Below are 12,758 nucleotides of genomic sequence, written 5' to 3'. Positions count from 1 at the left end.
CGGATTCAGAATATAGTTATTTAATGATGGCTTAGTTATGGGCACTTCTGGTAAAGACATTTTTTGGATCTTTGACTAAAACATTTTGTCCTTTTGTCACAGTAGAAAAAAATCGACCTTATTCTTACCGAAATAAAGCTTGCAACTAGAATAGTGAAGCAAATAGTGTAAATACACACTCTGTGTTTAAGCCTTAGACTTTTTGGACCCTATCATACACCTGGTGCAATTCGTGATGTGTTTTTGGCTAGTTTCAGTCCAACACAGTTGTCACTTTCACGCCCTGCACCACGTTGTTTAAATAGCAAATCCATTTGGCACATTTGTGTGCCCATGGGTCAAGTGACGGTTCTAGATGAAGTTACACCCTGGGCGAGACCCCATTCAAGCGTCCCTATAAAAAATTTACATATACATACACTAACATAAACTCCTTTATCACACCAATGTGAAAACACACTAAATAGAATCTAATTATTACACTACTGCACTAAGAACAGAAAACACAAACTAAAACTCAAACCTGCCCTCCAACCTCAAAAGATCTCGTGCTTGTTGAGTTAAAATCGAATTATTGTTGTATTAGCATAGAAAGCATTAGTGTTGGACGATATATCTCATTTTGATTGCCGATACATGATAGTATCGGGGGGTGGGGAAGTAGTTTACTCATTTAATTATTTAATCCTTTTTTTTACTCATTTACTCATTAAGTCACTTGATTGATGGACAAAAAAGAAGCAAGGGCAACACTATCATGAACGCAACCTTCTTAAAACTGATGCCATTCATCCAAGCGTGGAAAAGCCCAGGCGCTCTAAAATTTCCTGCGAGGGAGCAGGAACAAAACACTCACTGGTTTAAACCCTCTGTGCGCTAACAACTTATTCACCTATTCACTTTGGTGACCACATAATCATTTTTATTACCTATTTTTTTTTAGCCATTTCACATAATTCAGAAAAACTAAAATGTGCAGAAACTATAGGCCTGACTTTATAATATTAATAAAATGTGCATTATTTGGAAGGGAGTCGACTTTTCCACTATACAGTGGAACCCCCCCCATTCCATTCCTACTCTCACACAGCTTTTGTGCACGGCACATTCTCAACAAGCAGGGGTGCCACCTTGCCAATTCCCCAAAGAGGATTTTTTTCTCTGCTCGTGCCCCCTCCCATGTTTCGTGAAAGAAATGCCACCCCAGGCGCTTGCACGGTTCGCCCATGTCATAAAATGCTACGGATTAATTTATTTGTGTCTATGGCACGAAATTCAGCTTTTTTTCATGGCTTGAGCACAAATGTAATTTTCGTGTTAGTTGCATGACTTTCTTTTTCGTTACATTTTATGTATTGTTTTCTCATTGTTTTTTCATATTTTCTTACCATTGTTGCTTGGGGATGGGTTTAGAATAATTTTCTGTTATTTTTTTTAGACATCCTAACCCAAACCCCAACTCTAACCCAGGTTTTAGTAACCCTAGAATTCCCAAACCCAACTTTTTCTATTTTTTTTGTTTTGTTTATTTTAAACATTTATTATTATAAATCCGAACCCCCTCCCATCTTTTTACCCTAAACCCAACCCCAAAACTTGTATCATTTCACCCCTTCCCCCCTTTTGTTCCCGTTAAACTTTTACATTTTAAACAATAATAAAGACTGTAGCTGGGTCTATGTAAGAGTTACCCTTTCAGGAAATTTCACCCCCCTTTTTCTTTTTTAACTTTATTTTAATTTAACAAGAACATCCCTTGGACTGGGTGGGGATTTTGTATTCAGCTTTTTTAAACACACATTTTGGTTAGCAATAGGCGTCTATAAACTGGATGACAATGTGCATACACCTTGCTTATTACACACAGCAGCAGCAGCACACATTTTTAAAAGTTCTTTCTCTCTTGTTTGTTACAAATACAGCAGTTTAGACTTTAAAGATACCCAAAGCTGTAATTACTGTACAAAAAATAGGCCTTACCTTTATTATAAATATAAAACAACAAAATTTTTAACACTAATCTTAAACTGGTGGTTTGTTTGCCACCTCTTACAAATTCTGACATGTAAATAGGGAACTGGCTTTTAATTCTTTCGTTGCCAGCGGTGCCAGCATTTTTTTTTAAGTTGCAAGCCAGCGCCAGCATTTTTCATGATTTTCACAAAAGTTTAATGCCTTCCATAAAATGTTCTTCTTTAAATTTATAAAAATATGTTTCATCCTACCTTCATCAGTTCTCTTGTAATCACCTCTCAAATATGGGTAGGTTTCTTCAAAAACAAAAAATTTTTGTGAAGGACTTTTGATAGAGATCCCATTCAGCACGATCATTGAGTTTACACGTGAGGCGTTACTTCCGGGTTGCATAAGTTGCGGAAAAGCGCCACCCGGTAATAGCGGTATTGCGGACAGCCGGAAATACTCGTCATTGGCAGGGAAGCGTTTTCTCATAATTGACGAGTTAATTGACCTGTTGCACCCATAGACTTTTTCAAAGTTAACAAAGTATGCCTAAAACACACCCGTTACTTATTAAGAGAGTAGGGACAACCATTTAAGACAATGGGCAAGACGTCGTTAAACTAGCAAAAGTGGATTTGTACACGCCTTACAGTAAGTGCACTTGTGCCGCATGCTTTTGACCATGCGCTCAGATCGTTAAAATAAGGCCCTTTTAATTCGAAAAAACTAATATTTTAATTAATTCAATCCAGTAATAAACACAATCAATATGAAATCCAAACAAGTAAGACTGTGCTGAATTGTCAAATAGTTCACATTATATAATAATAAGCGGCATAGTCTGTCATATAGTTATATATAAATGATATACTGGCTACTGATAAACCTTACATTTTTAACAGCGAATGAGCTGCATTCTTTTTCTGCACTCTTATTCTTCATTTTTAGATGCCAAATACAAATTAAGTCTTTAAATAGACGAACTGTTTAGTAACGTATTCAAATCAGTAGACTACAGAGTCAGTCTTCGTAGAAAAGGAAAAGCTTATCTCAAGATAAGACTGCATTTTCGTTTCTCACTGTCTTACAGAACAGAAGATGAGTGAGAGAAAGATCTGAGATTTCTTTCAAAAAACCCATCTGAAAATCCAGCCAGTCTGTGAGCTCACAAAAACCTGTGCCTTCTCATTTTTATCACTGAAAGCAATGTGCGTTCTTCGGGAAATCCTTTTTACTATGGCGTAAGTTATCTTTTACAATCCTTTAGTGAATATTACTTCTGACTCCACTCAAATTGCATGTATTCCCTTCCTACAAGATCTGTAATACTTCCTGTGTTAGACAATGATTCTGAATACATAAAAATCCTGATTCTTCACACGTCCCAAATCACATGTTTACAGTTTATATTAACTGTAGGCTTACAATCAGATGAGGCTTGTGTGTAATGCACACCAGAGATTCTTCTATATATTCCCATTTTTAGTTGCAACACTCATGAGGCTTGTGTGTAATGCACACCAGAGATTCTTCTATATATTCCCATTTTTAGTTGCAACACTCATGTGACCTTGGTTTGCAGGTATCCAGTGACCTAAAACTCCCACAACATACAACATAGAACAAAATCACATCACTGTCACTAGTGATGACTGTTTAGCATATATGATTTTGTGCTGGTACCCTTAACAGTTCATTTATTACAGCCCTTGTGGGGCTGTTTAAGCAAGCGAAGATGTTATGTGTTGATGTGTACTTCCGATTAAGTGCCTGCATCTGTAAATGCGTATGTGTGTCAAAATTTGTGTCATCAGGTAATGGCACACTGCATGCTCCACGTGTGTAAAGCATTTTTGTGTATACATCAACACAGGATGACAGTGCAAATGGGAACGGAGCATGTATAAAAGGGCAAAGTTGGGCATAAGGTGCTTCAGACACCTAGAGGGAGAGCAAGAAAGATTAACAGAGTGTGAAAGTGAAGCACTTCAGGAGGGACGCGGCTTATTAATGAATAACAAGCACATTTCCAATTTCCTGCTTTAGCTAAGATTTAAAAGAAGGATCGAGAGTTTTGAAACAAAGAGAGAGAGGGAGAGCGATCGATAAAGGAAGACTGCTGGTGATTGTTTGTGATTCGCACCTTCACCCGCGGCAAGATTGTTGGATATCAGCTGAAGATCTTCTGTTGCAGGTAAGCTGAGAACAAAAATGTTCAACTCTATGATAAGTTTAAAGCCTTCTTCAATATTTTGTCTGGTCTATGAGTGAGACTGATTCATTTCTAAATCCTCCTTGTGGACAGTCTGGTTCACTCATCAGCACCAATATTCCTCAAGGTATTTTGGGAACATTAAATTCATAAATCTGTGCGGCAGATGATTGGTGGTGGATGGGAACTGCGGGTTCCTCTGGCAGGGTTGAACAGTTGCTATTCTGCAGCGTAATTGAGCTTTGCAATGGAGTTGATGTGTATTCTAATAGAGTGCGCATTAAACATTAAGCACTCTCCAGAGATAGAGCCCATGAATCGAGAGCGATCTCAACAGCTCTCGGTCTCTCACAAACGACTGATAAGCAGAGATTACCCGCAGCTAACCGCCCTGAACGCAGTGCCATGCGATGCCTGCATTACCAAAGATTTTATTTACTGTTGTAATTAAGTACATAGAAACATCCAGAATGTGTCAAGTACACTTCTTCAGCCATAAATCAAAGCCTGCAGCGAGAATACTCGGGTGTAAAATCCTGGTTCAATTCCCTGGCGGTTTAGGACTTATTGGTTAAACTAATTTGAGCCGATTTTTTCACACTCACAGCTCATTCAATGAAAAGAAAGCGGCTAACTCAATTCTACTTGAAACAATCATAGCCACTTTTTAATATGTGGAGTCAAAATGTTCATTTATATCAAAATGTGTCTGTCTGTAAATATCTAGTCTCATAATCTAACTATGAGATTAGGATCATCAAAGTTTAATTCACTCATTGATTTCAGTCTTTGACATGACGATACTCATGTCAATATTAAAGATATCAAAGTTATTTGTTTTTTACATTATGTAGGATGATTTTATGTAGAAAACAAAGCCTGACTTTAGCTGGATTTTTACAGACTGGGTCACAAATGTTGTGCATGAATGCAGCACACATTCATTCAATACAAGGGTACAATTAATACAAAGCACTAGAAATTTCAAACATTAGCCACAGATGCTCTCAATCTTTGCGTGTAAACTATGTGGACAGATTTGGCAAAAGGCTTCCAATTTTATGCAAAACAACACTGTGTTTATGGTTAAATACTCTTATATTTTGGGCAATACATTCTCTGTCATGTTTTGATATGTGGTTACAGTCCCTCGCTCCCAATGATTTGTAGCTCTGTTATAGTTTACACTGAAACCACAATTACATTGTTTGTTATTTTGTTTTGTATTAGTTTTGGTCTTAGTTTGGCTCACACATTTACACAAAAAACAAAGTTTCAAATAAATACAGCTGTTCTTTCACAGTGCACATACTAAAAATCAATGCCCTTTCTTCTTTCCCCAGATTGCCCGTACCCTTAAAAATGACACATTCTCTGAGAGAAGTGTTTAAAGAGTACATGTCAGAACGGCGGATTCGAAAGAGCCGCCTTGTGAACAAAGATGGCCGCTGCAACATCGAGTACGGCAACGTGATGCACAAAAACCGCTTCGCCTACCTCCTAGACATATGGACCACCTTTGTGGAGACCCGATGGCGATATGTGATCTTGCACTTCGTGGCTTCTTTCACACTCAGCTGGTTCATCTTCGGCCTGGTTTGGTACTGGATTGCCCGAAACAACGGTGACCTCACATGGCAGAATCCACCCGAAGACCACGTATCATGTGTGGCGAACGTTGTGTGCATGACTACGGCATTTCTCTATTCGTTGGAGACCCAGACCACCATTGGCTACGGTAACAGATACATTACATATCTCTGTCCTGGAGCTGTTACGCTGATCATAATTCAGTCTCTTATGGGCTCCATTATCAACTGCTTCTGGTGTGGTGTGATCATGACAAAGATCGCCCTACCCAAAAAGAGAGCCAAGACTATACAGTTCAGCGAGTCCGCAGTGATCTGCCCCAAAAAGGGCACCCTCTGTCTTCAGATCCGCGTGGCCAACCTTCGCAAGACCCTAATGATCGGCAGTCAGATTTACGGCAAGCTGCTGAGGACGACGGTCACACCAGAGGGTGAAACCATCATTCTGGACCAGGTCAACATTGACTTCACCGTGGATGCTGGCATGGACAATCTTTTTTTCGTGTGTCCGCTGACCCTGTACCACGTTATCGATAAAGCAAGTCCATTCTATGAAATGGCGGTGGACACTTTACATCAGCAGGAGTTTGAGCTTGTGGTCTTCCTGGATGGCACGGCCGAGTCCACCAGCTCCTCCTGCCAGGTCAGGACTTCTTACATCCCCCAGGAAATCATGTGGGGTTACGACTTCCTCCCCATCATCTCCCGCACCAAGGAGGGAAAATACCGCGTGGACTTTTCCAACTTCTGCAAAGTGGTGGCCGTGCCAACCGCCCATTGCTCTCGTTGCTACCACAATGAGGCAGGGCATCATCACCACTCGATAACTGGCATTGAAAACCAGGGCTTTGAGGCGATTGACATTGATGTACCCAGCAATACCAAAATGTAAAGCTTGGTGGCTATTTGATTGACCATGTACCTGCTTGGAGACACCATGTAATGTCACTATCTTCATTGTCACTATCTTCACGCACTATATCAGAGGTACAGGACATTGATTCAGGTGCTAAGACAGAAATACGTCTGTATGAGTGTTTTACTGTAGTAGCACTGTAATTGACCTATTTTTTTCAGAAAATCAAAACCGTATGTTAAGGCAACAAGGGAAAAGTGGAATGTTTTTATTGCTGCAATGTGGGCAATTTATTTGATATAACATATTTATTTGTATTTATTTTGGAGCTGACATTTTTTTCAAATCTGACCTTCACTTAAACCTTGTTTAAAAACAATTTTACTGTAAAAAGGTGAATATAAGTGTGAAAGGTATGAAAGTAGAGCTCTCTTTTGTTACAGGTTCATTGCATTGGGAGTGGGAATATTAACTGAATGGGATATTAGCGGAGTGTGAATTTCTGCAGATGTTTAAAGATGTTAATAACTCGGAGATAATGAACAGATAATGCATGTAAATGTTGTAAATGAATATATATATATTCTTATATTAAGATATTATTTGTTTATGTAATTTTTACATTGTAAATATTATTTTTTTAAATAAATAAAAATAAATAAAATAGCTTGATCTTTCAATTTTTGTTTTTTTCACAATGATATTATAAAAAGCAATTTCCACCAGTATAAGATCAAAGATGGCCACTTGAGGGCGCACGAGACAAAGCTATAGCTCTCCATACTTGTGTGCTTATATTTTATGCTTTTTTAGATGATACCTTATAATTTAGCTATAATCTAATGCATGCTATAGATACAACAGTAACCTAAAGCAAATAAAAATATATATTTAATTGTTTTATATTATAAAATATATAAGAGGTAAAGATAATAATCTAAAAAGATATACTACCATATGGTGCATTCCTTCAGACTATCAATGTGTTTACAGCCCATATATAAATATTGATGTATAATATATATGGTATTTACTATAGTAAACAATTCCTAGTTTCCTATAGTATAGATTCCTATAAACATTAGAATTAGGGATGTCCCGATCAGGTTTTTTTGCCCTCGAGTCCGAGTCATTTGATTTTGAGTATCTGCCGATACCAAGTCCCGATCCGATACTTCCATAATACATAAAAAAAAAAGAATAAAGAAGAGCGAAAAAACAGATCCAGGATGTTCCTTATGTCATGCCGCACGCGTTGCTGTTTCTGTTTGGAGTCAAAAGAGTCTAACTCTGTGCCAGCGCATAACTATAGATGTGTTAAAAAATAAGGAGAATATATCTAGTATATGTACAGGGGTTAAATTGGGATTTGTTTTGTGGGGATGCTCTGTTAGGAGGGAGGGTTCGAGGGGTAACATGTTTAATCCTGATGACAGCAAAGCCACTGGTGTGTTTTAATGACATTTTGTACCTCTGATATGATTTTAAGTTTCAGTTTTAAAGCTGTGCCACATGTTGACCCAAACTTTAAAACCTGAACTTTGGGACAACGTCTGTTGTTTAAAAAGTGTGCTATATAAATAAAGTTGCTTGCTTGCTTGCTTGCTTGCTTAAATTATGCAAATCTATGAGTCTGACACCCTATATGCATTTGTTGCACATGTCATTATGCACTATTGATCAAACTTTGAAGGAAGTTATAAGACTCAACCTCCTTGACTAATTCTAGGCATAAGATAGGCTACCCAAAAAGACTCAATTAACAAGAAAAACAACATACTGATTCAGCAATATGTCTTATAAATTAGCCATAGAGATTCTTTAAGCTGGTCAGCAGTTAGTTAAAAAATACCTATAGTTAGGTCGTAATTAACTTGTATAATCAAAATACATTATTTTATTAAACTATAAAATAAGTTGTATCCAGTTATCTAGTTAACATATTGTAATGAGATGAGTGACATGGCTATACATACTTTAATACTTTGTTTCTAGACTTTTATTAAGTTTTTTCGACGTGGGCACCATTCTTACCTCTCTCTCTATCTCTCATCTCTACAGTAATCTAAAATGATCCTGCGCGAATTGAGGTTCTAAGTTAGACGCGGAGCTGCGTCTGAGCACATGATGACAAAAACGATCAACGCGTCGTTTAAATGAGCGGTAAAAACCAGGTTTTGTCGTGGCCGGGTTCCCTGCACGCACAAGTGTGAAGCCTATGAATGAAAACACGTCAACAGGCTTGTTCGACTTCATGCGGCGCTGCAACAATCGACAGCCGGGTGACGTCAAACTACCGCGAGAGTGATCAGCGAAATCATACGAAGTTTGCTTTTAAATCGCTCTCGCTAAACTTTGACGTCATCCGGTTGCCGGTTCTTGTGGCGCCGCATGAAGTCGAACAAGCCTATTCTCTTCTCTTCAGTTCACACGCACCAGCGCAGCGCGTACACTGGCGCGGAGCAGAGCGAGACATTGACGCCGGATTTTAAACCCTGCATATGTATCCGAGTCCTGATCGGGAGGTAACGTCCGATCGAGTCTGTAACCACGTGATCGGGGACATCCCTAATTAGAATACTATAGTAATTATTACTACATTATACTACAACTAACTTTGGTATACTATAGTGAATACTAAAGAACTAATAGGACTACAAGCATTATTTTTCTTGTATGAAACCTTGTTGAATTACAGAATAAACTTTAATTTATAATATAATTTATAATAATTTAATTTTTTATTATAATAACACGAAGAACAGGCAGACAAGCATAGAAATACACACTAAATAAAATTAAGAACTGACAAAGGCTGAAGGGAACAGGAGCATACAAGTCAAGTGGAGATAATGAGGATGATGGTTGGCAGGTGAGGATGTACAGTACAGTACAGGACAGTACATATTCCGACTTTCCGGAAGAAGCGTCCTTGTATACAGCTGCCTGCGAACAGTAGAACCTGGTGAGGGTGATTGTCCTGGAGGCTGACAGAAGATAAATGGATGGGACAGGACAGTACTTGAAGCCAGGAGTCTTGGAGGTGCACCAGGAGCCAGGGAGGTACGGGTAGTTTGGGGGGCCAAGGCAGTGCATTTTGCACTGGGAGCCACGGAGGTGCAGCCTGCACTGGAAGCCAGGAAAGACAGATGGCCACACTGTGGCTTTTACACTACTAGAGCATTTAAGACACTGAAAGCCGCCTAGCCATTACATTGGAGACTGTGTAACAGGAGGGGCAAATGGCCGCCGTAGCTGCGCTCTGGGATGTCAGTGAGTACTAGGCTGAGCTCTGAGATGACAGCCGGCACCGGGCAGGGTTCAGGAGAGTGAGTGTGCAACTCACGGAGTTCAGGACAGCGAGCCTGCCACTCTCTGATTTTAGAAAGGACAGTGAGTCTGAGGCTAAGTTCGGGAGAAAAAGCATTTTGACTCTGTGAGGAACCCTGGAGTGGACTGTGTGATGAATCCTGGAGCGGACTCTGTGATGAACCCTGGAGCGGACTCTGTGATGAACCCTGGAACGGACTATGTGATGAACCCTGGAGCGGACTCTGTGACAAACCCTGGAGCGGACCTTGTGATGAACCCTGGAGCGGCTCTGTGGGTATGTCTCAATCAGCTCTCTTGTTCAGTAGTCAGGGCACTGATCAGGGAGTCAGACATTTAAGGGCTGTCTCAATCGCAAAATCCTTCCAGTGCATTGGAACGTTAAAATTTCCCTAAAAATTCCCACAATGCAACACAAAACCCAGTGAGCATAGATAGTCCCTATGTTCCCTTACCGGAAATCAAGTGACCTTTTTGAAGCTCACCAACCAAAAATCACGTGATCCAATTCAATAAACTTTATGAAATGTGACAGAACTTTTATAAAGACACACGTTTGTTTTGTTTGAAATATAAACACACATCCACAATCTACTTAATATTTAAAATAATAATATTTATTTAAAATTGTAAATATATATATAAAATTAATTCAGAGAGATGTTGGTTTTGCCGGTTGTTGATGAGTAACAGCTGTGAGTGATCACAATGCGCTTAACCAGCCAGGTAAAAGAAAAATAAGTGAACATTGTCCCAATGTCAAGTGAGCTAGGGTCCTTACCAGTGCCCGAACATTTGTACAAGTACTGATTCACGACCTCGGGAGCTAGGGAACAAATTGAGACACAGGGTGTGATGAACCCTGTAGCAGACTCTGTGATGAACTCTGGAGCGGACTCTGTGATGAACCCTGGAGTGGACTCTGTGATGAACCCTGGAGCGGACTCTGTAATGAACTCTGGAGCAGACTCTGTGATGACCCTGGAGCGGACTCTGTGAGGACTCTGTGAGGATCCCTGGAGCAGACTCTGTGATGGAACCTGGATCGAACTCTGTGATGAACCCTGGAGCGGATTGTGTAATGATCCCTGGAGCAGACTGTGCGATGAACCCTGGAGCGGACCCTGTGATGAACCCTGGAGCGGACTCTGTGATGACATCTGAGCGGACCCTGTGATGAACTTTGGAGCAGACTCTGTGATGACCCCTGGAGTGGACTCTGTGATGAACCCTGGAGCGGACTTTGTGAGGACTCTGTGAGGATCCCTGGAGCGCACTCTGTGAGGATCCCTGGATCGAACTCTGTGATTAACCCTGGAGCGGATTGTGTAATGATCCCTGAAGCAGACTGTGTGATGAACCTTGGAGCGCACCCTGTGATGAACCCTGGAGCGGACTCTGTGATGACATCTGGAGCGGACCCTGTGATGAACCCTGGAGCAGACTCTGTGATGAACCCTGGAGCGGACTCTGTGATAAACCCTGGAGCAGACCCTGTGATGAACCCTGGAGCAGACTCTGTGATGAACTCTGGAGCAGACTCTGTGAGAACTCTGTGAGGACCCTGGAGCAGACTCTGTGATGAACCCTGGAGCGGACTCTGTGATTAACCCTGGAGCGGACCCTGTGATGAACCCTGGAGCGGACTCTGTGATGACATCTGAGCGGACCCTGTGATGAACTTTGGAGCAGACTCCGTGATGACCCCTGGAGTGGACTCTGTGATGAACTCAGGAGCAGACTCTGTGATGAACCCTGGAGCGGACTCTGTGAGGACTCTGTGAGGATCCCTGGAGCGGACTCTGTGATGAACCCTGGATCGAACTCTGTGATTAACCCTGGAGCGGATTGTGTAATGATCCCTGGAGCAGACTGTGTGATTAACCCTGGAGCGGACCCTGTGATGAACCCTGGAGCGGACTCTGTGATGACATCTGGAGTGGACCCTGTGATGAACCCTGGAGCAGACTCTGTGATGACCCCTGGAGCGGAATCTGTGATGAAACCTGGAGCGTACTCTATGATGAACCCTGGAGCAGACTGTATGATGAACCCTGGAGCGGACTCTGTGATGAACCCGGGAGCGGACTCTGTGATGAACCCTGGAGCGGACTCTGTGATGAACCCTGGAAAGGACTCTGTGATTAACCCTGGAGCGGACTCTGTGATTAACCCTGGAGCAGACCCTGTGATGAACCCTGGAGCGGACTCTGTGATGAACCCGGGAGCGGACTCTGTGATGAACCCTGGAGCGGACTCTGTGATTAACCCTGGAGCGGACTCTGTGATTAACCCTGGAGCGGACTCTGTGATTAACCCTGGAGCGGACCCTGTGATGAATCCTGGAGCGGACCCTGTGATGAACCCTGGAGTGGACTTTGTGATGAACTCTGGAGCAGACTCTGTGATGAACCCTGGAGCAGACTCTGTGAGGATCCCTGGAGCGGACTCTGTGAGGACTCTGTGAGGATCCCTGGAGCAGACTCTGTGATGAACCCTGGATCGAACTCTGTGATTAACCCTGGAGCGGATTGTGTAATGATCCCTGGAGCAGATTGTGTGATGAACCCTGGAGCGCACCCTGTGATGAACCCTGGAGCAGACTCTGTGATGACATCTGGAGCGGACCCTGTGATGAACCCTGGAGCAGACTCTGTGATGAACCCTGGAGCGGACTCTGTGATTAACCCTGGAGCAGACCCTGTGATGAACCCTGGAGCGGACTCTGTGATGAACTCTGGAGCAGACTCTGTGAGAACTCTGTGAGGATCCCTGGAGCGGACTCTGTCAGGACTCTGAGGATCCCTGG

At 41.6% G+C, this 12,758-nt stretch overlaps 2 protein-coding genes across 5 annotated transcripts in view; one reads left to right on the top strand and one right to left on the bottom strand.

Annotated features, from left to right (window-relative positions):
* Positions 1–12,758, bottom strand: part of kcnj5 (potassium inwardly rectifying channel subfamily J member 5) — an 88,918-nt gene that overhangs the window by 71,581 nt on the left and 4,579 nt on the right. The window lies entirely within an intron of this gene.
* On the top strand, positions 3,892–7,204 carry kcnj1a.1 (potassium inwardly rectifying channel subfamily J member 1a, tandem duplicate 1). Its single transcript, XM_055174409.2, has 2 exons — positions 3,892–4,156; positions 5,518–7,204. Exon 2 carries the CDS (start codon positions 5,537–5,539, stop codon positions 6,653–6,655), a length of 1,119 nt encoding a protein of 372 aa, XP_055030384.1. The 5' UTR covers positions 3,892–4,156; positions 5,518–5,536; the 3' UTR covers positions 6,656–7,204.

The sequence above is a fragment of the Misgurnus anguillicaudatus genome, chromosome 15 (assembly GCF_027580225.2).
Source record: "Misgurnus anguillicaudatus chromosome 15, ASM2758022v2, whole genome shotgun sequence".
NCBI classification, from domain to species: Eukaryota; Metazoa; Chordata; class Actinopteri; order Cypriniformes; family Cobitidae; genus Misgurnus; species Misgurnus anguillicaudatus.
The sequence above is the reverse complement of the archived record's forward strand: the minus strand, read 5'-3'. Positions and strand labels throughout refer to the sequence as shown.